This window comes from Protopterus annectens, chromosome 2.part1 (genome assembly GCF_019279795.1).
Source record: "Protopterus annectens isolate FY-2018-M chromosome 2.part1, PAN1.0, whole genome shotgun sequence".
NCBI classification, from domain to species: Eukaryota; Metazoa; Chordata; order Ceratodontiformes; family Protopteridae; genus Protopterus; species Protopterus annectens.
This window is the reverse complement of record NC_056729.1, coordinates 76332755-76358210: the sequence shown is the minus strand read 5'-3', so window position 1 is coordinate 76358210 and position 25456 is coordinate 76332755. Positions and strand designations below refer to the sequence as shown.

At 37.1% G+C, this 25456-nt stretch overlaps 1 protein-coding gene across 2 annotated transcripts in view; it reads right to left on the bottom strand.

The window, feature by feature from the left end:
* Nucleotides 1-25041, bottom strand: part of SH3D19 (SH3 domain containing 19) — a 2322497-nt gene extending 2297456 nt beyond the window's left edge. For both annotated transcript variants that reach the window (XM_044062032.1, XM_044062033.1), the window contains exon 1: nt 24475-25041. In XM_044062032.1, coding sequence (XP_043917967.1) covers nt 24475-24580 — 106 coding nt within the window. In that variant the 5' untranslated portion in view covers nt 24581-25041. The remainder of the gene's footprint in view (nt 1-24474) is intronic.
* Nucleotides 25042-25456: the final 415 nt, after the last annotated feature.

Sequence of the window (25456 nt, the reverse complement as noted above, 5' to 3'; positions counted from 1 at the left end):
TACGGTTATACTTGGGTTAGTAGCCATTTACATTCACTCTAAAGATTACCTCCAAGTTTCATCACCACAATGTATGTTAAATAGCCAGTGGTAAGAGTTACTGTTATGTCCAGAAAGTCATTCAAGACGTTGACTTTGGATGCATTAAAAAAATAAATAAATACATTTAGGAAGTCAGACTCTTCCTGTTTTGAGAGACTGCACAACCAGGAAAAGCACATACCCTTCCTCCAAGGGAGTGTGACTTCAGAACTAGAATAAAGAAGATGAATATGGGAGGAAGATGACTTGTCCCCCACTCATGCAAAAAATTATTTTGTAACGTTTTATTTAATTTATTTTAATAGGGAGTATGATTTTTTTTTTCAGTTTTTTTTTTTTTTGGTCCATTCAGAAGTTGTGTTATGATTGGCAACTTTATGAATGAGAAGCTAAGAATTACTTGGAGACCGTGTTAAATAAATGACTTTTCAAAAAGTGTTTAAAATGATTATACATAAAACAGTTTCAAGGATCCAGATTTCCAAGTGCTGATTGTGTTAGCCTGTACACCAGAAAATGTATTTTATCATTGGTTACAAATTAGAAGTTAGACTGATATCACTAGTTTGCAGTACCATTGATAAAAGCAAGTGTACCTGTAAGTTAATAACGACGAATGCCAAGGCGACTAATAACGAAACAATCTTGGGTAGAGGGAGGAAACAGCTGTTCATCACACAAGCAACGCCTAGAGAAAGCTGTAGTTGTCTGCTCAGAGGAGTTACAAGCAGACTGAGCTCATGCTTCCCTATTGAAACAAGTTTAGAGTAGTTGAGGTTAAGCAGCATGCAGAGGTACACTTCCCTTCAGGAGTTAGCAATTACAAGTTTGGAGGAGTTGCCAAGGGGGAATTCTCCTAGGGAAACAAATATTGCCCCCCTCCCATTTGCAGGAAGCTGATCCACTGCATACCACCAGGTACTCGCTGGGGTATAAAAAGGGATGATGGTGGTTCCTAGGCAGGAATGGATAGGCTGTAGGCTCCTGACTAACTTAGGAATATCTGGCTCCAGTTCCCCCTGAATGAAGGGGGTAGTTGGGTGATATTAGAAGAGTCTTTGGGCAAGATCCTAGGGAGAGGAAAAAATAAATTTTCTGAAAACATTGTCCTGATACAAATATGAAATTAATCCCATTGTTCAGTTGCCAACACTTATTTACCCTGTAATGCCACTTGTTTGTTACCACACAGATTGGCAAGTTAGCCACTCCTTGGCTGGTACGAGCAGAGATAGACTCCAAGGTGAAATGTCATAATCTTTGGGCATCAGACCAGGTAGCAACAGAGGGCACTGGGGGCTGTACTTGGTGTCAAGGACTGTCTTTTTCTTACTTTCTTTTCGAAGGACCCAATTGTCCTCCAGTTGAGATTATCCATTTGGCACCCATAAGTCCCATATGATTTAGTACAGACTCTTGGTGGAAAGGTACCAATGTCTGTTGTACACAGAGAATATACCATGTTTTAGATAAGGACCAGGTAAATAAAGACCAGTTTGTTTTAACATATATAGATGTGTATAATATTTGCCGAGTTTGCTGCTAGGCATGTCCCAATACATTTTTACAAAACAGGTTTTACACTTCAGTATTAAACTTGGGATCACACTGTAGAGATGAGAAATGGAATGTAAAGCAGTGAGAGTGACTGGGGAAAAGTTTGAAACACCTTCTCCATAATTATGAGCAGTTTCTATTGCTTTGTGTAAAAATATAAATTAAAGAGTTTAGGTTCTATGATTCTGAGGCAGATGCAAGAAAATCAAATTAAGGCTTCAAGAGAAAAAGTTGTTATACAAGTCAGGTTTTAATTCAGGATTATAACAGTAAAAACTAAAGGAAAAATGAGAGCTAATAATAATGAAAATCTGAACCGAAGTCTTGCAGTTGAGTGATGTGCTTTAAACTTTGTCCTTTACTTCCTTTCCTGACAGCCATCAGCCGTCATGTTTTCTGGGTAGCTCATTTGTTCTGTTTTTTGGTGAAAGTCTGTCATGGGAGAAAATCTTTGGGGTTTTTTAGGTCCAACTTCAGGTGTGCATCTGCTGTTGCACAGGCCTCGCTACAGTACATCACCATACTGTTTGGCAGATGCGCGTGCATAGACTCTCTTACATCACCATACTGTTTGGTAGATGTGCATGCATAGACAAGCTTACATCACCATACTGTTTGGTAGATGTGCGTGCATAGACTCTCTTACATCACCATACTGTTTGGCAGATGCGCGTGCATAGACTCTCTTACATCACCATACTGTTTGGTAGATGTGCATGCATAGACAAGCTTACATCACCATACTGTTTGGTAGATGTGCGTGCATAGACTCTCTTACATCACCATACTGTTTGGTAGATGTGTGTGCATAGACTCTCTTACTCTCTTACATCACCATACTGTTTGGTAGATGTGCGTGCATAGACTCTCTTACATCACCATACTGTTTGGTATCTGAACCGAAGTCTTGCAGTTGAGTGATGTGCTTTTAACTTTGTCCTTTACTTCCTTTCCTGACAGCCATCAGCCGTCATGTTTTCTGGGTAGCTCATTTGTTCTGTTTTTTGGTGAAAGTCTGTCATGGGAGAAAATCTTTGGGGTTTTTTAGGTCCAACTTCAGGTGTGCATCTGCTGTTGCACAGGCCTCGCTACAGTACATCACCATACTGTTTGGCAGATGTGCGTGCATAGACTCTCTTACATCACCATACTGTTTGGTAGATGTGCATGCATAGACAAGCTTACATCACCATACTGTTTGGTAGATGTGCGTGCATAGACTCTCTTACATCACCATACTGTTTGGCAGATGCGCGTGCATAGACTCTCTTACATCACCATACTGTTTGGTAGATGTGCATGCATAGACAAGCTTACATCACCATACTGTTTGGTAGATGTGCGTGCATAGACTCTCTTACATCACCATACTGTTTGGTAGATGTGTGTGCATAGACTCTCTTACATCACCATACTGTTTGGTAGATGTGCGTGCATAGACTCTCTTACATCACCATACTGTTTGGTAGATGTGCGTGCATAGACTCTCTTACATCACCATACTGTTTGGTAGATGTGCGTGCATAGACTCTCTTACATCACCATACTGTTTGGTAGATATGCGTGCATAGACTCTCTTACATCACCATACTGTTTGGTAGATGTGCATGCCTTAGACTCTCTTACGACATTTGTCATAACGCTTAGTCTGTATCAGATGTCATTACATAATGGACCAAGCTGTATTCCCTCACCCAAGACTGCAGTATGGTGACATCCATGTGTCACTTCCCCCACAGCTCCACTAGCTTTTTCACTAGTTGATTCTGGGTCATCTGTTGAGTTGCCCCCTTTTTTTTGAGAGGCAAAACCCCCTTTCCCTTACCTTGATCCCATTGTAAGTCTGCCCATTTCATCACATACTTTAGAATCTCTATACCCATTTTGCTTCACAAAGAAGCTTGTTATTGCAGCTGAATCCTTTTTTCCTAACTGCCTGAAAATGTAACAGCATCAGGTTGAAGTGATGCTTGCATGAAAACTGACATTTGAAGACTGGTTTTATAGACACCAGTATTCTTTTTGCTGTGGTAAACAAAACATTGGAGTTTCTAAGATAACTTTTGGATTTATGGGTCATCCTTCAGTTTTCTGGACTGCTTGAGGAAAAATAGGTATGTACCAACCATACCTGGCTGGAATCTATCAGGGCTTCATCTCAATGTTCCACAAAGTAAGCCAGTACGTCAGTGATTTTAACTTCCAGAAGTGACTTATTTAACACAATGCATGTCCTAATATCCCACTGCTGTCCTGCTTGTACTAATAACTCTAGAAGTGTAAGCCACCAGCACGAATGAGACAAACAGAAAAAAAACACATTTTTATTTACAATGCTTTAGGCGAGCTGTGATTACCTTGTCCCATCAGCTTCCATAACCCCATACAGGCCGACAAAACAGAAAACTAGCTGTAGCAGGTGTGTAGAACTAGAATGGCAGGTTAAGTCACCCTGTGAGAATTTACTCTCTTTTGTGATCAGCAGCCTGACCTGCTGAGGAGAGCTTGACTTTTCCAAGTTAGTACATTAGAAATGTATATTGATGTGTTATAATGTTATAATTCTGTCACAACATAAGTGAAGCAGAAAGGTTAGGAAAACGTCAAAGAAGAAGACAGTAATTAAATACAGTACTGAAATGTCAGGAAACATACTTTTTTTAGCCAACTAATCCTTTATTTTTTATGTAATTTTTGATCTCATTCTTGTTTATGGTGTGACATACTGCACAAAGACTGTCACGCTCATAGTTGTATGCAAAGATAAACTCATAGTTGGAAGCACAAGCTTGCTTTTCGCTAATGACAAATGTTTGGACTGGTAAACTGCATAAATCGGACATGGTTACAATGACATCCCTAGCTTTTACCACTCTAAGAAAGTGGGCATATAAAGAAAGGATGAATACAAATTATATTTTTTTATTCCAGTTAATGTTATTAGCATGAGCACAGTCTAGCTTTTACTCGTGGGAAAGGACCTTAATTTCTAGCAGCTTCCAAAGCAAACTGTAAAACTTTGTGTGTGTGTCTATACAAGTGTGTGATATCTTGAAACAACTAGAAATACAGAAACACTGGCATAAAATTGATCTTCAGCCTTTGAACTAAATTCATGCATAGCAGCAAATGCATAAGGGATGCAGTATTTTTCACATTACATAATACTACATTCCTTCTACCTTAACACTGAGAAATACTATTATACATTTACAGTATCCTAGTCTTAACTGTAAATATATATTATATGGTATAGTTGTTGAGCTATGTCAGTTTTCCTTTCTCTTTTGTATACCTCCTTACTTCTGTCTGAGAAGCACGACCTGGAACACCTTGTGTGACCTTTTTTACAGTGTGGCCTTATTTGTAATAAACCATACACACCTCAACCAATTTACACAAGAATCTTTCACTGCCACTGAAAAATGCTTACAAAACACTCAACTCCTGCTTAACCCAAAGAAAACAAAACTTTTATTTTTATCCTAAATCTCTTGTCTCATGAAAAATATATACTCCCTAAATAATACCATTATAGAAGTGGTAGCCAATACAAAACTATTAGGCATAACCATAGACGACAACCATATGATTTAAACATACAAAATGCCCCCCCCCCCCAAAAAAAAAAATACACCAAAAACTAGGCTTACTCTACAGAGCTAGAAACGCCCTCACCTCCACATCTAGATACAGCCTCGGAAACAGGTTATCCTCTGCCTTCTCTTTACGGAGCCCCCATCTTCAAATCTGATTTACTCAAAAACTTGAACAATGTTACAATAAAATAGCCAGATCTGCATCAAATTCTCCCTGCCGTACCACCACTGCACTGCACTGAAAACACTTAGCTGGCTAGAACTAACCAACTACATAAAATATACTCAGCTACTCACCACACATAAAATCATTCATTACCTACCCACCTGCCCAGCCTTAAATTCTATACTACAAAAGCACTACCCTAAACAACCCCTGTGATCAAATAGTCAGGTTCAACTGACTATTCATAAACCAACAAAATCAGCAGGGTTTTCTCTGTATTCTCACTATCTAAAAAATACATGACTGTGCTCATGGCCTACACCAGGTTAATCAAATAGCTCCTTAATTTGTAACTGCAACAGAATTACCCTCCACCTTGCTATTATATTTTATACAACTGATAATTTCTTGCCTCTTTACACAGTTCCCTTATTTTTGCTTCTTCCACACTTAATAAACACAGACGTTTCTAGTTCCTACCTTCCCTTTCCTGTAATTCCTCTCCCAACCCTGTACTATTACGATATGTACACTAAGTACATTATAATAAACAAAAAATATTTAACTATCAAACAGAATCATACTGATCTGAATCATATAACTGCAAAGACCACTTGTGTCACGTATATGGTCTCCTTAGTAATATCTAACGTCTGTACTTAATATGCAAGTATGTTTCATCTAATATATGTAAAAATGATGTGCTATTATATATTCTTTTTTGAATGTAAAAATGGTCATTGCTGATCTGTAATCAGCTAATGTAATATGCTAATTGTCTCTGGAACTTTTCTTCCCGGGCCTCCACTGAAAATGGGCAGGCACCCAGTTGGACTTTCCTGGTAAACAAATGTCAAATAAAAATGATTAATAATGATAATACTTCTACTACTAATAATAATAAATGGTAAGAAGAGATCAAAGTACCATCACAAACTTTCTTGGCTCAGAGTCATTATCTAGAGTTACAATCAGAACGTAACAACTTTCTCCAAATTCATCAGTAACCCATCCCACCCCATTACCGGTAGTTAACACATCTTCTTATAACTTTCCCATTGACAGTTTTGGCAACATGATACAGTGACAGTACCATCCAGATAGCTATGTTTCCCTTGTCCAGAATTTCTCACATTTAATAAGTTGGATGTTTCAAAAGCATTTAATTTTATAGTGTTAACATGGTACTTTATTTCTGTGACTTATTTTGCACAAGCATCTTTCAAAATCATGATGCAGCAAATCCCTCATAGATTTAATGTCTTCCCATCAGTATCTTGACAGGTCACAATCCTTCAGCTGTGTGCAGGCTAATTTAAAGTTGACTGTTATAAATAGCATGTTACTCTTGTTTCAGGAGATCCCTCTGTTAGTTTTTTTTTTTTTTTAATTAAATTCTTTAAATGTTTCCAGTGAAATACAGAGGTGATTTGATACCTTTTATTGGACTAATATGAGTTTTGCAATCCAGTTAGTCACGTTTTCCAACTAAAAAGACATTCATCAGAAGTTAATAAGTTATTGAAGATATGTAACATTGCTTTAATACCAACGTCTGCTTAGAAAGGGAGAAAAAAGTATGCAATTATCTTTCCAGTTGGATAAAAGAGATAGAGATACTTAAAAAAAAAACTGCCACTGTGATAAAAAAATGTTAGTGTGCAAGTACAAATGCTTAGGACAACCAAACAGTTTGTATAAGTCAGGGGAATACGTGTGTATTTGTGTGTTGGGGGTGGTGCATAATTTTTTCTTTCATCTGAAGCTTCAACCAGATTAAACTTGATAAGACACACTGGAGCTGTATTGTGAGTCTCATTACGGCTCCTCATACAAGCTCTGAATTTTCCCAGTCCTTCAATATTCTGAAAAGTCACTGTAGAAGGCTAACTTTCTGGCTAGCACTGGTTACGCCTTTTATAGTGTGGCAGCCAGAGCCACTTTAATAACATCATTGTTCATTTAATGAGGAGCAATGCTCGACTGAAATCAAGTTTTAATTTTGATTTTACATTTTCCACACAGTTCTGCTCTGTTACTCATGACCTTTTTATTGCATGTGCATTACTCTGCATTCTGAGTTTTTCATCTTACCCTTATCATCCGTAAACCCTCCCTTTCACGCATAAGAATCAGACCTGGGTTCACACCACTCTGCCATTTATAAATGTAAGCAGTTTGCTTGCCAGATCCTTATAAAGGCTGGGCTACACTGCTGGTTACCCTCTTTTCTTCATATCTGACTTCACTTACGGTTACTCTGCATGGTAACCTACCAAGGACTGTAAGCATGATTCCAGTCTGGATCCACAGCAAAGTTGTCCAATTACTTTATTAACCTTTTATGCACTATAGTGTTAAAGGCAATATTAACCACGTGGCTAAGCCATAATAATTATGGCAAACACAAGGGTCACTGTAGGCCAGATAAACTGCTAAACTACAGGAGAAAGCAATGAGAAAAGTAGCAAGAAGAAATAAAGGGATGAAAATGCAGTAGCAGGCAGGCCAAAACTGGTCAAAACCATCAATGCAACCATTGTGGAATATACAATGTGGTGAAAGAGAGTACAGTTATTGTTGTAACACTGCCCTAGAAATGGCGGGAGAATTCAGCCAAGTGCTGAAAAGAAACACAGGAGAAATAAAACCCTAGTATAAAGGCCTTTTGGAAGAAACTCACAGCTGTAAACTGAAGAAACACTAGGATGAAGCATTTCTGTTACAAGTAGGGAATCAGTCGCTGCATTCAGTACCCCCAAATCCCATTACTTGAAACAAATTCCCCTCCCCCACACCAGTACGCACATTACTTATTAGCAAGACACCCAGGTTGCCATACTGTGCACCCTTCAGATCTTTTTTGGCAGTCTGTATAAGAAATGACAGTGTTCCATGTACAGCAGGAAAGTATATCATACCATTATGAGCCCAACCTGGCCCTGTTCAGGATCTGCACTTATATGGCAGTATCATATGCCATTCAGGCTCTGTTTTATTGTGCATCTCATATAGACAGCCGACTATGTCTTATCTCCAGCCACCATATAATAAAAGTAGTACACCAGGAATAACAATTCAGGTAATCTTTGAAATATTCCTGAATTACAACAAGGCCCAAGTTATTGCTGTTATCACTGTTCTGCAGCCATAATTTTTCTTCTGTAGTACACAGGCATATAGTGCAAAAAAGTGTTACAAAAAAAAAAAAAAAAAAAACAGAAATGTTTACTTATCATACAGTATGCTTCATTTTAGCATCTCCTTTGTTTCCACGCTGGGATAATAGTTACATTTGACCTGAATGCATACACAAATGACAGTCCAGCAAAAGAAATGATAGAAAAGGACAGCGGAACAACCGGACTTTACTGACTGACTGTAATAAAAAATGACAGAGCGTTTGCCATTAGCAAAACTAAAATACAGCACAAAATCCAAGCAATAAACTGTTCAGGGGAAACACATGGAAAAGTATTAAAAGCAACCATTTAAATAGCAGAGTATAAAATATCATTGGTACATGTTAACACTTTAAGGACATTCCTATTAAAGATAATAACACACATCTTAATTCTGACTAATGCATTTTTTATCTCCAGTCTACACTTAGGTATAAAATGATTGTTTTAAAAGAGAGATATCGGCATCATTTTTTAACAGTCAGAGGCAGGTGGTCCCCAAGTATATGAGCCCAAATAACAATAACCTCTTTCAATTCTTTAAAGATTTCCCATACACATAAAAAGATATATCATCATTTCTTTATGAACATAAAATATAAGGTTATTCAACAACAGCAAGACTGTTAGAAAGTGAAAAGCAACTGTTACACAAATGTGAGAAAATTACAAGACACATTTTTGTTCTTGGTTTTTAACATGCAGGCAAACAGATTCTGCAAGTGCGATACACTAATAACCCTTAAAAATCTTAAAAGCTTGCAATGTGGACAGACTTTTAAAGGGCAAAGAGGTAAAATTTGGAAAGCCATATCCTAAGTAAGTGATGAGTTCTTACATTATCCAAGGAAAGTTAAACTGTTGGTGTGAGGAAGTGTAATCATTTACAGCAAATATAAACCACTTGTGTTAGCTAATTAATCAACTTAGTAAGAATTCAGTGAAGAATCAAACCATATCCTCAGATACTTGTAATTAATTAAACATGTTCAAGTATTCCCTCGTTATACCTGGCAACAAACTCAGCATATGGAAAAAGGTTTTAGTACTGAAAAACACTTCTGTTTTATCAAAGTTAACTTGAAAATACTTTTTTATTTTTGAAAGTCCTGCTGAACGCTATTAAAAACTAAGAGCAAGACTCAACAATAATTTGATTAGCAAAATGTGGATATAGCAGATAATCGCTTAAGATTCAGTTTAGACCAATTAATAAATGCCAAACTGGGACCAGACACTGAGAAATTTCTCCAACTTTCCAGACTATGTTAATGCCATTCATCCTTCCACAACCTCTTTTTCCTACTTTTGCACATGGAGTCGGGGTGTCACTTTTCAACAGTGCCATGGTAATTGCTCGACACCATACAGTTGCGCACACACTCACACCTATGGCAAATTTATAGCATCCAATATACCTACTGCATGTCTTTGGAATATGGGAGGAAACCGGAGCACCCGGAGGAAACTCACTCAAACAGAGGGAGGACATGCAGACTCTTCACAGAAAGCACCCCAGTCAAGAATCGAACCAGGGGAACTCATGCTGTGAGGCAACAACAATATCTGCTGCACCACTGTGCAACTAACTACACAGAAATAATCACACCCTGCTAAAAAAAAAAAAAAAAAAAAAAAAAAGACATGGATAAAATGTTTTAATGACTCACATATTACACCACAGGGTACACAAAACTTGTGATATCATTAAACAATGATTCACAGATGGTGAAGAGTGTGAGATGTCAACAAGCTACTTCCTGTGCTACAGTGTTCGATTCCCTCAGCCTTCATTTGCCTACAGCGCAACTTTGAGCAAGTCACTTAACAGGCAGTGCTTTGGGGCAATTGTGGATTTGGGCTAGGCTCATCAAATGTCTCCTGGATTGCATGTCTACTTACTATCTACGAATATATCCAAAAACATACACTAACAAGATACAAATATACTGTTAATGTAAACAATAAACTGTTGTAATGAAACTATGACATCAGTAAACTATGTAATAGGAAAAAAGATCAGTTATTTTCAAAAACATTCCTAACATGAAAATAAACTGAACCTAAATAGAATAAAGAAAGGCTTCATTAAATGTGAAAAAAAGAGTAACATCCAAAGCAGATAGCAAGAACCAAGTACTCCCTAATTATATCCAAAAAATAAAATAATAAAAAAAAAATTCAGTAAACTTTAAAAATAAAGTCCATCTCCCTAATATTATTAAAATTATTATTATTATGGATAAAATGATACCCAGAGTAAAAAAAAAATACTAGTTTCCTGTTCCCAGACAATATTCATGGCAGATTCACAGAATAATATGACAAAAAATCTTATCTTTACAACCTGAAATGTTCTGGATGTGTAGCACTAGGTCACTGTGGTCCCCATAGATAAGGGAGGTACTACACTTAACAATTACAGACCTTTCAGCCTTATTCATATTCTCTCCTAACTTATAATTTAGGCATTAAATGACCCGATCATAAAAGGAACAAAGGACTTTTCACTAACAGACCAATATGGTTTTGTTAACAAAGAACAAGGTCAACTTTAACAGTTACACACATATAGTTTAAAAGTTAAAATGCAACTGCTTGTAAGACAGGACTTAAAAAAAAACATATGAACTGGTTACCCATCTAAATCTGCTGGCATATCCATGGAAGTCCCTTAACAGTTTGTATAAGGAACTATGCCTACCCACTCGCTTAACTTTTGATATAAATGAATGTGGAGCAATATAGGTTGCAATACAAGTGCAAACTGAGGAATAGTTACTTCCGCTATGAAGCAGAAATATTTCAAAATCAGTTCTTGACAAAACAGCAACACTTTCAGTGGCACCAAATCAAGCGTGTTCAAATTTGGATAAAGAAATAACATTGACTGCAAAATGAATGGAGAGACAGTAGAGGAAGACACTGAAATTAATGATTTAGGAAGTGGTACAGACAATGGATGTCGTGAAAGGCTTATCTACCAGCACACCTTCTATTTGTTTGTTTTTCAATCGAGTAAGTAGATTGGTCCAAAGTCCCTTTTCAGCAATGACCCAAGCAAACAGGAAGAGTGACCAGTACCAATTTAATGAGCTACAAATCACTTCTGTAGCAATACACACACACTAGAAGTAAGCACCGAGACAACTCTTATAATACAACTCATAAAACCATTCAGCTGTATAAAAGAAAGTAGTGCTGGAATAAACAGTTACTACTATGAATAAAATGGAAGAGTAACAGATGATAATACAGAGTTTAAAAGATGGTGCTAGAACAGCCATCCATCATAAAAATGAGTACCTAAATCCATCAGAGAACACCAGCAAAGATATTTGTGTAACAACCCATATATCTACAATTATAAAAAAAAAATGTGTCAAGATCATCGCCAACATTCCAAAATAAAGACGAATAACTAGATAATAAACATACAATAAATCTAGAAAGGTGCATAATTTGTTAGTAAATACCACATTAATCATTATCTCTGAGGAGTTAACATTTCTACTTCTTACACTTCAGTGACAATAACTTGCCTCCAAATTCCTCATAATCCACCTTATTCCACCAAGTACACCTAAGGACTCATTATTTCTAACAATAAACATCTTTATTAAACTATCATGCATGACATAGGCCATGTAACATTTATAAAAATGACAATAAACCATAGCAACACAATCTAAATTGCAAATATTATACATTCCAAACCGTGCCGACACAACTGTAGCTGCAAACATTACACATCGCTTTTAATGTATCCAGTCATTGTCAGCTATTACATAGCTTATTCAGATCCTGCCTTCTTTTTAAACCTTGTTCCTCCTCTGCATGTATCAATCCTCCTCTGCATGTATTGATCCCACAGCTCCCATTTTTCCTATGTAATTTGCGCCTACACTTTTCTAAAGATTCCAGTTCCAACTGTTTTAACTCTGTTCTGCCTCATCACAACTGCAACATTGGTTGTCTACCCAAGGAAAAATTACTTGAAGTCTGCTTGGGGTATAAAAATACTTATGTAAGCACTTCCAGGCAAAGATCCGAAATCCTATAGATTTTGTTGCAAATTTGGGAGACATGTGTACACTATCTATCCAGTGTTCCTTTGTAAATTGCTTATCTAATCCCTCTTCCAAATCCTTCCTAACCTCCTCTAAATGATTCTTATAGTTATCATGCAATATTGTATATGCTCTACAAATTATTCCTTTATTAATGGCAACATCTGTTCTACATTCTAAAGAAACTCTGCCAAGAAAGGCAATTTTTTGTCTGCAGTCCAAATAAGTTTTTGGCATCTTCCCATTCTATTATTTTTTCCTCTCTAGTTATTTGCTCCCAGTACCTTGGTTCCTTTGACAGTTTTCTCCAATGCATTCTTACACCCTCTTGCCTATTGTCTGTATCCCTAATTGCAATCATCCCTATTGGCAGAATCTCCTTTCTCCATTCCCATGTTGGCTTAGTTCTTAGAAGACCTTCTGCTACTTTATGAATACAATATTCTGTATGATTATTGTTGTTCTCCTTAAAGGTCTGCATCCAAAATTCCAGTCTCTCCCAGTTGCTTGAGCTTCCTCCTGTTTCATCATCATCTCTTTCCACTTTGAATTACAGTTTTCTGCTTGTGCTATGTATAGAAGCCTTAAATGTGTTGCTCTGAAATACCCAATCAACTCAGGTAATTCCAATCTGCTCTGCTCTACTTGAAGAATCAGCTTATCCCACTTGACTCTTGCCATCTTTCCCTCCCAGATTAAATCATTCAGCTATTTATTAATTGCTATCAACAGCTTCTCCTTTGGTTGATAAAAATATGAATGACCAGTGTATAACACAAAAACTGCTTGTATCTTACTATCAATATTCATATAACAGAGCTTCCATTTTCTCAGTTTTTTTTATCTTTTGTTTAGTCTCTTCCCAAATATCCATAGCTGCCACACTAGTATCATTTTTAATCCATACTCCTAAATACTTCATTTTATCATGTCCCCACATATATGGATATTGCTGAACCAGTTTGTATGTGGGTACATACTTCATTGCTATTGCTTTTGTTTTTGGTTCATTAATTTTGTATCCCAAAGTTTGAAACTGTCTCAATATGTTCCACAACCCTATAACGTCTCTTTCTGGTTTTGTCAGGTATAAAATAATGTCATCTAAAAATAGAGACAGCTTTTCTTGACTATCATACCAGTTATATCCTTGAATTTCTGAGTCTCTTATTTTCTCTTCCAATGGTTCTAAATATAATGCAAATAACAAAGGGGAGAGAAGACACCCCCTGCTGAGTTCCTTTGCTTAAGCAGACATTATCAGTGAGGAGCCCACCAACTTTAAATTTTCTCCTCCAATCCTTCTTATATCCTCCTAAACAACCTTATAATTTTAATCAGGGAATGCAAATGCTTCCATTGCTCTGCTCATAAAATCCCAACTTACTTTATCAAATGTTTTCTCTGCATCAAGACCCACCAGCAACAATGGTATTTTCTTACATTCTGATTCCTTTTAGATTATCACTGTTCTGTTTATGTTGTCAAATGTTTGCCTCCCCTCCACAAAGCCACAATGATCCATATCTATCAATTTTGGCATCACTTTTGCCATTTGTCTAGCCATTATAGACATAAACACTTTATAATCAGGATTTAGTATTGAAACGGGCTTGTATAAAGCTGGATCTGATGTATCTTTACCCTCTTAAGATAGTACAGATACTACCGCCTTTTTCCAGGATGTGGGTACTTTTTCTCCTCTTAAAATATTGTTAAAACCTTCCAGATCTTCATCAATGTTTTCCCCTCCTAGCTTCCAAACTTCCACAAGAATAACATGAAATCTTGGTGACTTTCCTGTAGATTAGTTATACGTCACCATTTTTATCTCATCTCCTCCTATCCTAACCATTAGTAATTGACCCTTCTCTCCCTCTAGCCTTGGCATATTTAATTCTTTCATAAACATTTCCATTGGTACCTTTTCTTAATTTCCATATTTTTCTACATTACACAGACTTTCATAGAATTTCTGAACTATTTCTAATACTTCTACGTGATCCCTAGTTATCTTCCTTGTAATAGGCTTCCTAAGCTTGGTGACAGCCTTTTACTTTCTGTTTTCCTAGTCATTGGGCTAAAGGCTTTTGTGCTCTTAAGTTACTACCAAAAAACAGTTGCTAAACAGCAATCTTTCTAAACTCATGCACATTATCAAGGTAGTCCCTGATGTTCTGTTTAGAATTCTGTAGTTGCTCCTATTCTTGTTCTGTGAGATTCCCCCATTTGTAAACTTTAATATTTGTCAGTCCCACTAAATAATTGTTGTGACTTAACTATATCTCCTTTTCTTTTATTTCCACCCTATTTTTAAATTCCGTTTTAATTTTAGCCCACTCCCTAGCTATATTTTCAAGATGTTTCTATCTTCTCTAATAGCTCCTGAATAATTTCCATTACCCATTCCTTAAATTCCTCTCTTTTCAACAGATAGGTTGGAAAACACCAGGGTCTCACTTTTATTTCATTATCCTGTGTTTTTATTTTAATTAATACTGGTCCATGATCTGAAATAGTTATTACGTGCATATCAAGATTTTCAATTAAATGCACTTGTTCCTGTGAAATGTAAATTCTGTCCAGCCTAGCCCAATTTTTGTAGCCTGGGAAATAACACATAAATTCACTCCATATTGCTGGTACTAAATTCACATCTTCCATGCCAAATATTTTCATAAATTTCTTTAAAAATCTACCCCCCCTTTGTTATATTTCTCTTTCTGGGCCCCCAGACACATCTTCCCTGTTGCAAATCACATTCTAGTCCCCACCCATAAGTAATATCCCTTTCTGAAAGCTGATTATTTCTCCCAGAATTTTCTTTAGCTCTATTATAGCAGTTTTCTGTGGAACATAAATACATGCCAGTGTAATCCTCCTCCCTTGCCAGTAGCCCCTTAGTACTACAAATATACAATTATTACCTTTTTTTTTCTCTTCTATTACTATTGGAGCTCCTCTTGCAATTAATATAAAGTACTCCTCTCTTCCTTTACCCCAGGTATTCTGCTGAATAACCATCCTGAAAATCTTTTTTTGTCAAATTCACATGTTCAATTCTTTCCAAGTGTGTCTCCTGTAGCATAACTACTTGCACTCTACATTTTTAAATACAGTTCAGTACTCTTTCTTTTTTGGATTTATTTCTAAGACCATTAACATTTAAATACATTATAGAAAGGATCATATTCTTGAGGAATTATTATTCTCACCTTCTATGTCAACAGCTTTTTAAGTGTCTAGTTCCAGCTTTTGTGTTACAAGCATGGACGGTTTGGCAGGTTAATCTTTTATACAACTGTTTCCTGTCATTTCCATTTCAGCCTCTGTCCCATCTTGCAGAACTTATTTTATTGAAAACCCTCAAATAAAAATACACACACACACACACACACACACACACACACACACACACACACACACACACACACAAAATACCCCTCAAAACCTACTAACATAGTAACACACAAAACTATGTACACCTTCAAAGTTTTACCCCCTTAATAGGAATATAAGTTCCAAACTGACAGTCATACACACAGACTTTAGCTAAACAGAAAGAAAGCTTATCCATGCTAAGATGCATGGTACAGCCTGTGATTCTATTAAGTGCTGTCTGGTATTGCCATATCATTAGAGCTCTGGCAGCTGGGAAACACTTGAATGCTTTCAGAAAACATTTTCTCTATGCCATTTCTCTTTATCAAATTGTCTGCTACTGGCATGATAACCAGATACAGGACTGCTTATTGGAAAAAATACCTTATAATTTTCAATATTCTTTTTCATTTACTTGCTTTCTGTCAAACCTTGTTACTATATTAAGCTAACACAGTCATTCCCCTATGCAAGAATGAGAAAAAGCACATTTTTCTTTTGTCATGCTCTTTTAACCAGATTCCCCCATTGTTTTACATTGCAGTGCCTACAAAACAAAAACAGACAAAAGCAGTTTTTTACATTAGTATCCCCATTACACTTAAAAATAACTGAAAAAAATACTTGATAACATGCAGAGAAAATCATGCACCACTTAAGTAATACTGTTAAAAATTTGTTTTGCTTACAGTTAAATGCTCTCTTGCTCTTCTTCCCCTCTCCTAAGTATTTTTCTGAACATTAATAACATGAAGTAGGGCATATGCTTTACAGTCTCCTACAAGTTTAACAAATGTCCAAACACATCCAATATTTCCAGATTTTCTTGTTCTGTCCTATTTCACAAATATAATTATTGCTTTGTAATCCCACATTTGTCAACTTTCAGGTTACTGATTTTAGTCTCCAAACATTAATGACATGAAGTAGGGCATATGCTTTAGAGTCCCCTACAAGTTTAACAAAGTCTAAGAAAGTCCAGTATTTAAATAAAAGAATAAAAGACCCCAAACAACTGAAGGTCACTCGATTCAACAGTAGAATAAACAAAATCAAGTGTCCACCACGGCTGCTGCATAAAAAGTTTATTGCAAATTAACAGGATAAGGGCTTTGACACCAGGTAGTTTTTAGTAGTTTTTATGGATCTGAAGAAGCACTAACACTTTATATAACAATATAAACCAATTAAACAATTAAAATCATTGATGTAACCTGCGCTTTTTCAAGAGGTTTTAAAGGAACTACAGCATTTAAACCAGGTAACTTATGCGCCTGGAATTTAGTGATACATTTAGTCTCTGCCAGTTCTAATCTATTATTATAATCTCCTCTTCTTAAACTCATAGGTACTATCTCCAGCACCATAAATTCAAATGAATAATCTGGGTTAAGGGAGACTAGAGCATTCGATAGATTCACTCTCCTGATGTCACCCTGATGCTGTAGAATGCGTTCTTTTAGCATTTGTAGAGTCTTCCCTATATAAAACTCTGAGCAATATTTACACTTAGAAAGATAAACTAACCCCTTTGATTTACAATCAGCATAAACTCTAGCCTTAAAATACACATCTAATGAAACATGCTGAAAATCATTTTCTTTGCAAATAAAAACACAAGCTTTGCAGCATCTGCATGGATAAGTACCATTTCTATTTGAAAATTGTAATGTAGATTTTGTAGATTTGTAACATAACTGCCTTTTTAAAAACATATTGTTTTTAAACGTAAACAAGGGTTTCTCCCCCACTATGCTGCTCACTTTTTCATCCGACAATAAAATAGGCCAATGTTTACTAATAAGATCACAAACTTGATGAATGTTATTACCATATGTAAGGGGTAACCTGATGTAACTGTTACTCTTCCTATTATATACTTCAGTAGTAGTAGAGACACTATCCAACCTCTTAAAATATGGTTTCCCTCTAGTCGCACGTAACATATGTATATCCATATGTGCTTTCTCCACATCCTTCTTCCTATACCCTCTCATTATTAAATCTTCTTCTAAGGCAGAAGCTGCTGCAAAGTATTCACTATCCCCTGTGTGTAATCTAGACATAGGCAAAAATTGCCCTTTGGCCATGTTATTAAAAACATGCCTAGGATGCATACTCCTTTGATGCAGCAAAGCATTTTTCCTACATGACTTTCGAAAAAGTGAACTTTGTAAATGTCCATCAACCAATGTAATCCTAGTATCCAGAAAGTCAATCGAGACATGGGAATAATTCATTCCAAACCTAAAACATTTACTACTAAGTTCTAAATATAGCACAAATTCAGTCAGGGCATCAATCGTGTCCTGCCACAAAATAAAAATATCATCTGCGAATCTCTTATAATACAATAAACATTGAGAAAATGCACGATTGGATAGGACCACCCTGGCTTCCCAGTCTGCCAATACTAGATTGGCATAACTGTTTGCACAGGGGGTCCCCATCACTACACCCTTCTTCTGCATATAAACAGCATTATCAAACAAAAATATATTGTTAAACAGAACAATTTCCATCAGTGACTCACGTAAATCTATGTGCATCTTATTATATTCAGTATTGGTTATTAAAAAAAATTTCAATGAAGTTATTCCCATACCATGAGGTATAATAGTAAAAAGTGTTCGAATATCCATAGTAACTAATATAACATCTTTAAAGGAATTATCATGACTTCTACAAAAGGCACCTAGATCACTCAAGAAATGCTCGGTGTCTTTTAACACCACAATAGCTTTTTCCAATGGCTTCTTAAGCTGTATTTCCAGATTCTTTTGTTATATTCCTGTTCATCTCCATCTCCCAAACCCTGTCTCTTCTTCATCTCCAGTGCACTCTCAATTTTTCTAGTACACTTCTGTGCTCTCTCTCTCTCTTTCTCAATCATTTTATGTTGAAACACTGGGAAAGGTTTCAGTGGCATGGTCTCTCTGTGGTCTTTATTACCAGAAGAACAAGAAGCAGAATCTCCTTCTGTTTCACAGGTCACTTTTTGTTGGACAAACTTTTGTATTTCTTCCTTAGTATGTACTTCATCAAAACATGTTTTGCTCCTCCAAGGAAAAATATTTTGAGAATAGCTGGGTACAGTAGCTTGAATCTCACACCTGCTTCTTGGCATGCCCTATATAATTTAATAAATGTATTCCTCTTCTGTCTGGTGTGCAATGAGTAGTCATTCTCCACAAACACTCTGCTGTCTACCACTTTTAGTACTTTGTCCTTCTTCCACAGTTTTGTCAGAATAATTCCTTCTGCTGGTAAGATTGCACTTTTACTATTAAAGGTCTTGGTTGTTTTCTCATAACCAGGTTTGGAGCATACACATGGTGTGCCCTTTCAATAAACAATTCTTGCTGTGGAATATCAGTCCAGTTGCTTATTTGTACATTCATAAAATTAATTCAATCTGTTCCTTCCAGCTTCTCTGGTACAGCAGAAAATCTAAGGTTTTCTCTACATGCTCTGTCCTCTAATTATATCATTTGTTTGAAACATTTCTTCTTGTGCAGTCTCATATTCAGCCAGTCTTTTCTTCATTTCAACCTCTGAGTTTTGCAGTTCTCTCACCTTATCTGAATATCTGTTCAAAGCGTCGTCCATTTTTTCCAGGTTTTTATTGTTTGTGCTAATATACTCCATCAGTGTTTCATTTACTTTAACCAAGTCTGTGTGCAGCTGCTTTATACTTTCCTCTAGGTTACTGGAAGTCACGTCTGGAACTTGCACTGCTTCTTTCTAAACAACTGCAGTACTTTTCCCAGTCTGTGTTTTTCCCTAACTTTTGTACCTGATTTTCCTCCATATCCTTTATATTTCATTTTTTCCTGGCATCTAGGCAGTGCACATACTAGTCAGTTACTGAAAATTATCCAGAAATCTAGGTCCACTCTCATTCACTGCTACATTTCATTTTTCAGACTAGAAGAGCTAGAATTAAGCTGTTACTCAACGTGCAGCCATCTTGGAAGTCCCCAACTACACCTAAGGACTCATTGTATCCCTATGTACTTTGTTTATATGGGCAACTTAATAATACAATGATGCATTCTGTAGAAAAAAAGCAAGCCACCTAACACAGCCAGGGAATGTTTTGCCATTCTTAAAGAAAACAAGATGATTGAAAAACAAAGTTTCTTTATTCCATCAAAGAACTAAAAAAAAGAGAGAATCCAGGGAGAGATCTTTGCAGCGTACCAACTTAAAATAAAGAAAGAAGAGGACAAGACGTTACCAAGTTCAATACATATCCTACGGTCTTATAGGTTCATAGGTGTTTACTAGGCTAACAACCACAATGGCCTTTTTAACCCTAGCCATGCATCCCAAATCTCGGACAAGTTCTGTTACCCTTGATAAGTGTAAGCAGGGGCTTTGGAGATAAACTATTTACAGGTTGCCTGTGTACATTAAAGACATAGGTGCCAAACCAGGGGCAAACTTCCTGTTCCCCATCCAATTGTCCAAGTTACACTTGAATTAAAAGTTGGCATACAGCTGTAATCGAACCAATGATACTATGCAAAAGCAGCACGCTAAAGATAGACCAAGAACCCATTTTTACCAGTTCAGAAGACTTCAAGACTTATTAAGTATTGCATCACAAATAAGCCTAATAGTAATCTTTGTGATGACACTGTCTCTAAACCACATTGCTAAAATTCTATACTTTGCAAGAAGATCTTGAATATGGGCAAACACAGTTCGTTCCAATATTTGGATAAAGAAGAAAATAATGTAATGAGAAAGTTCGAAACTTCATTTGGAGTTTTTAAACAATTTCATTTTACTGCTATCAAATTGATAAGAACATATAACTGAAAACGCTTCAAGTTGATTTAGATGCTTTAAACCAATGAACCTATGTACCATAGTTATGTATAATTAGACAGACATTCAAGAAGTTCACCAGTACCAGCAATGGACCAAGTACACAACAGGTTTTAAATGAGGCAAAGAAACAAACAGCAAACTAAAAGGTAGATGCAGCAGCTGTGCCATGAATATATGACTGACTAGTACCTCCTTGTCTTCCAGACCCAGGAACTTCATTGCATTCCAATCTGATTCAATCAATAGATGCTCCACAGAAGTCCTAAATAACAACACGAAACTGAACTAAAGTTCAAGATATTTTTTTCCACAGGACATAGGATTAGCCAGCTTCCATACACATTTCGGTACTCTCCCCTTTTGTGACAGTACACACTGTTCACCATGACAACACTGATATGAAAACAGCATCTCTGAAGTTTATTAAGAAACAGTCATGTGCAAAGCATGGCACTGACCTGAACAATGTACAACAGTTAAACAGAATGAAAATGAAATTAAAGCTAAAGGTAATTCATATAAGCATCTGGGAAATTGTGAAGTACTAGACTTAAGCATTTAAATCTCTGTTCTAACAACACAAATAGATACAAGACTAATAATACACTTCACGGAACCACACATGTAGCTGTCTCAAAATTTAACTAGACAGCTACTGCACCCTTCCCACATGTTATTTACCAAGCAAAACTGCTTCACACACGGACCCTTTACATACTGCACCCTTCCCACATGTTATTTACCAAGCAAAACTGCTTCGCACATGGACCCTTTACATTTTTCAGCAGTAATCCACAAAGAGCAAACTGCAAACCAAGGTAGTTCAAAAGTATGGACACAGTACACCTGGAGCCATAATTCATTATTGTAATACTGAAATGCTGATAAAACAAGTAAAAAATAAGTGCTTTTGTCATCTTAATGAAAACTTCTTCAGATAAAAACATCTATCTGAAGAAGTTTTCATTAAGAAGATAAAAGTGCTTTATCTTTTACTTGTTTTTATCACATTTCAGCATTAAAGCAACCTTTTTATTGTGAACTGTGGCTCCAGGTGTACTGTGCCCATACTTTTGAACTACCTTGATTTTTCAGCAGTACAAGCTACCTGTTTAAACCAAGGCATGCCTTTCTAGAGATATTCCAACATTTGAAAAAAAAATTCAATACAGCTATGCTGGTCACAGTCCACCAAAACCAAGTCTGAGGCTAAAATAGCTACCAAAACCAAAGACAATCCCAAGGCACATTTTAGTTATATTCGTAATCTCAAGACTTCGGTGCAGCAATGCATTATGAATGAGGTTACCTTCAATGACGCTGAAGATACAGTGAACCTACTGGCTGATAAATTTTGCTCTAACTTTACCCATCCCTGCCCTCTGTCTGTTCCTCAAGATATACCTGAAACTGGCTCACCTCCAGGTATCACACAAGACCAAGTTCTATAAGTGCTATCAACAGCTAAAAATACTGCATCTGTGAGTCTTGACAATATCCCTGGATACTTCTTAAATAGCATGAAGCACGATTTAACCACATCCCTAACAACACTGCTTAACCTCAGCCTCCATACAGGTTTTGCACCTAATGAATGGAGAACAGCTACAGTCATTTCCCTGCACATGGAAGATCTTCCACAGGCTTGTAAGTCTGACCAGCCTCTTATGCAAAGCCATGAGAAGATTTATCAGGGAATTAAGTAATTGGGACATATAAGGAATCTCTAAACACTGGACCCGTCTCAGTTTGGATTCGTCAACAGCAGGTTATGCTTACTCATCCTGGTGGATCTTTTTGAAAAGGTTACCAAAGCAATGGATAAAGGCAAAACAGTACACACCACATACCTTGACCTGGTCAAAGCTTTTACCACAATTCGCCACTCAGGCATAGTAGAAAAACTAAATAAAAACAGGGAATAAACTTCTATGTCACCCAAGGCTGCCAACTGGCTCACAGGACACAGAAAATCAAAATAGGGGAAGTTACCCCCAACAAGAGACCCGTCACCAGTGGAGAACCCCAGGGTTTTGTGCTGGGTCCTCTTCTATTTGGCGTTTACTTCTCTGAAGTAAAAGCTAACACCAAAGGGCTCTCTCTATCCATCTTGCCTGAAGGTTTGTCCCAAACAAATAACTGGTACCAAAATCATAGATTGAAATTAAACAAAAATGCATAATGTTTCCTTTAGGAAGTCATTACCACAGAGAATTACCACATTGACAATATTCCCCTAAAAGCTGACCAAGTTCTTCAGGTTTTGGAAACTTATGTGGACAGTGACCTAACTTTAGACCAACATGTATCCACTGTCGTAAGAAAACCCTTCCACAATGTACAGCTAATAAACAAATAGATTGTGTTTAGATCTATGGATGTCACTGTCCACTTTACTCAGCCCTCATTAGGCTGATTGAGTATACTGCCTCTTTTGTTATGGATCTGTCTAAACACAGGCAACATCTGAAACTCCCACAGAATACAATGCTTAAACAATATGTCCTAAGTGGACCAAATGAAAACCCTGTCACTATACTCAGTACCCTACAGACTGGTAAGAGGTGGCCTGTATCTACTTATAAGGCATCCTCCAACCCAATACTAATGGATTTACTGCCCAGCAGCATGTCAAATGGCATCTGAAATACTTGGTCTAGGAATCTAAACCTGTTCAGCAAGGGAAATTAACTAAGCTTAAAATGACTCACAAGGGCAGCTAATCTAGTTCTATTTACCTATGACCTTATGAATAGCTGGTAGTCATACTCTGTATTACAGCATTCCAGTCTGAGCAATACAAAACATTAAGTTAGAATTCTTAAATAACAAAGACACATTAAAAAGGTTAATAAGTATACACATCTTCTTTAGTTTATCCTCTAAGCTTGGGTTTAAATAAAGCACAGAGATCATAAAAAACATAGTCCACAAAGGAAAAACACCTACACAAGTTTACTGGTGTTGCACTAATTACTATGGGAGATCATGATGTTCTTAACTGTCATCCAGATTCTTACACTGGTATGTTGCACCACTGAAAGAAAGATGGATAAAGCAACAATAGACAAATCAGTATATTTTCTATTTAGCATCTGCTTGTTCTCCAGCTTTGAAGCCATCCTCAACACTGCCATTATTATTTTACTGAGACTCCCACGTCACTCAGTCTCCAACTCTCCCCATATGGGAGGGACAAACAGAGAAGGCATAACTTAAGCTAAAAATTGTACATAGGAGTAGCAGGCAAATCCAGCAAGCAACTGGTTAGCAAGCTGCACAATAAACCAACGTTAGTCCAATAAAAACAGTATACTGGGAGAAGAAATATATACCTGCAACAAACCAAAGCTATATCATGAATGGTTTCTGGAAGGTTAAAAGAAAGTGTGCAGCACAGTGAAGTACTAAGCTATCAGCGACACATGAACCACAGCAGAAGTGGTGGGACTCAAACAAACTAAATGTTCTTACTCTTAATGTACTCTTCAATCAAGATATAGGATCTAAGCAAGCCCCAGCAGTCATGCACAAAGTATTGCTGCAATAGCATACATTAGGGTTCTAAAACTCAGACAAGTGCTCACACCCGGCAGTAGATGCTAAGCGGTCCACTGCCTTTCCTTCACCATTCTTACCGGCTGAATTTCTGTTCTGTCCTCGTCTACCTCTGCGGGTTGCAGCACAGTCTCTACGGTCCCGCCGCAACTCCTCCTCCTCCTCCTCCAGCCAAGCTTCGGCCATCAGCGACCAAAACAAGATGATCGCTGCCCAGAAGAGCAGCACACGCTTTGTCCAGCTGCAGTGATCGGTGTAGTGATATCTAGATCCACAATGCTGGTTTAGGTGGAAGCTGGCCACAGAGCGACCAATGTCCTAGTCCGGCGTTCTATTCTCCCCCCACACTTTGTCACCTGCTGTCAGCTCCTGAGACAGCGACTGGAGAGGACGGATAAATCCACAATCCAAAAACCGGATCTCAAACCCAGTCCTGCCCTCACTAGATTCACCACGTTAACGCCAGGCCAGCAGTGGGAAGAGATAAGGTATGCTGGAATTGAGCGAACGGCGCTAAACCTGCCTTTCCTAACACTTTTGTAAATATTCCGGTGTCAACAGGAAATTTACTAACTGCGGGTAGCTAAACAAAAGGAGGAGGTGCTTGGATTGCCGAATTTCGTAGTAAAAGATAAAAAGCCGACAAGAGAGAAGTTTGTTTTCAGATTGGGAACGCAACGGTGTGAGAATGGGTTCCTCCAAGGAGTTGTCACCACGGTTAGCTTGCAGCTTTGATGGTTCAAATCCCTCTTCCAGTATTAGCTGCATCGGATTAACTGCATATTATTATGAATAAGATATATGTGCGGTGTAATTACGAAGTCTAAACATACCACAAAAGTGTCATTTTTGTAATAGACGCTGTCTCACTTTTAGCCCAAAACATACACATTTTTTAAGATTTATTTTCAAAACTAGACTCTCTCTCACACACCCTCTTTCATAGGTTAGTACTAAGCTAATTGCCCTTGTGAGCAATTTTAAGCTTAGACAGTTATCCTTTGTGAGACTCAAACCCTGCACCTTGTGTTTGACAAACAAAAGCCTTAACTATTAGGCCAT